At 36.2% G+C, this 1,385-nt stretch overlaps 1 protein-coding gene across 1 annotated transcript; it reads right to left on the minus strand.

Annotated features, from left to right (window-relative positions):
* Window positions 1-603: 603 nt before the first annotated feature.
* On the minus strand, window positions 604-1,170 carry LOC141674217 (secreted RxLR effector protein 161-like). The gene is made up of 2 exons (XM_074480938.1): window positions 1,068-1,170; window positions 604-968 (listed from the first exon to the last, which is right to left on the minus strand). Exons 1-2 carry the CDS (start codon window positions 1,168-1,170, stop codon window positions 604-606), a joined length of 468 nt encoding a protein of 155 aa, XP_074337039.1.
* Window positions 1,171-1,385: the final 215 nt, after the last annotated feature.

Genomic DNA, 1,385 nt, shown 5'->3' on the forward strand with positions numbered 1-1,385 from the left:
GCGACTAAACTTCATGCTCACATAGGTAGCTCGTTTATTCTTGCACCTGCATATGCAATTTTTCAAAAGAACTATTAAGAAGATAAAATTTAACCTCCTCAACTTGCAGGTCTGAACATATACCTTGGGATGATACTATTAATGTGTTCCAATCTCTAGATGTTAAGCTTTCCGCATTGAATTCAACATCTAATGTCATATTAGATGGGAATTGGGTATCTCAACATGAGAAATTTTAGATGGACTTCAATCCCACCTCTACAGCCGATTTGTACACAAGATCTCTTCTCAACCCTTTGGTCAAATGATCGGCTAAATTATATTGAGTTCTTATAAACTCCACTGATATAACACCATGCATGATAAGCTCTCGAATCATGCTGTGTCTAACACCTAAGTGTCTAGACTTGCCTTTGTACACTTCTCTATAAGCATTAGCCAAGGCCGACTCACTATCACATCTGATAGATATGGGAGATATCGGTTTAGGCCACAATGGAATTTCATAAATCAGATTTCTTAGCCATTCAGCTTCTTTACCAGCAGCTGATAATGCTACAAACTCAGATTCCATTGCTGAGTTAGTAATGCAACTCTATTTTTTTATGCCCAAGAAATAGCACCTCCCCCAAGAAGGAATACCCAACCACTCGTGGAAGAATGATCTTCTTTATCACAAATCCAACTTGCATCTGAATGACCTTCAAGAATCGAAGGAAATCCAGTATAAGTCAAACCATAATCCATGGTTCCTTTTAAGTACTTGAACATTCGGCTTAAAGCTTGCCAATGATGTGAACTTGGTTTGCTAGTAAACCTACTAAGCTTACCAACAACATAGGCTATATCTGGCCTAGTGCTTATCATGGCATACATGAGGCTACCAATCGCTCTTGAGAATTCAAGTTGAGATACTACAACTCCTTTACTAGATACTAGCTTAAGACTAGGATCAATAGGAGTGCTAACTGTAGAACAATTATTAAACTAAAATCTTTTCAAAATCTTCTCAATATAATGAGATTGAGAAATTGAAATACTATTTCTCGTACGCTTGATCTTTATACCAAGAATCACCTCAGCCTCTCCCAAGTCTTTCATGTCAAAATTAGATGACAAAAATTTCTTGGTTTTATCCACTTGATTTTGGTGAGTACCAAAAATCAACATATCATCTACGTATAAGCAAATTATAACTCCTTTACTAGAAGCATCAAACTTTCTATATACACATTTGTCTACTTGGTTAAGAAGAAAACCATTAGACAAAACAACACTATCAAATTTTTGATGCCAATCTTTTGGTGCTTGTTTAAGACCATACAAAGATTTCTTGAATGGTGAATTAGATGGGGAGATTTATACGAAACAACCGGAAGGGTTTG

This window comes from Apium graveolens, chromosome 7 (assembly GCF_009905375.1).
Source record: "Apium graveolens cultivar Ventura chromosome 7, ASM990537v1, whole genome shotgun sequence".
Classification (NCBI taxonomy): Eukaryota; Viridiplantae; Streptophyta; class Magnoliopsida; order Apiales; family Apiaceae; genus Apium; species Apium graveolens.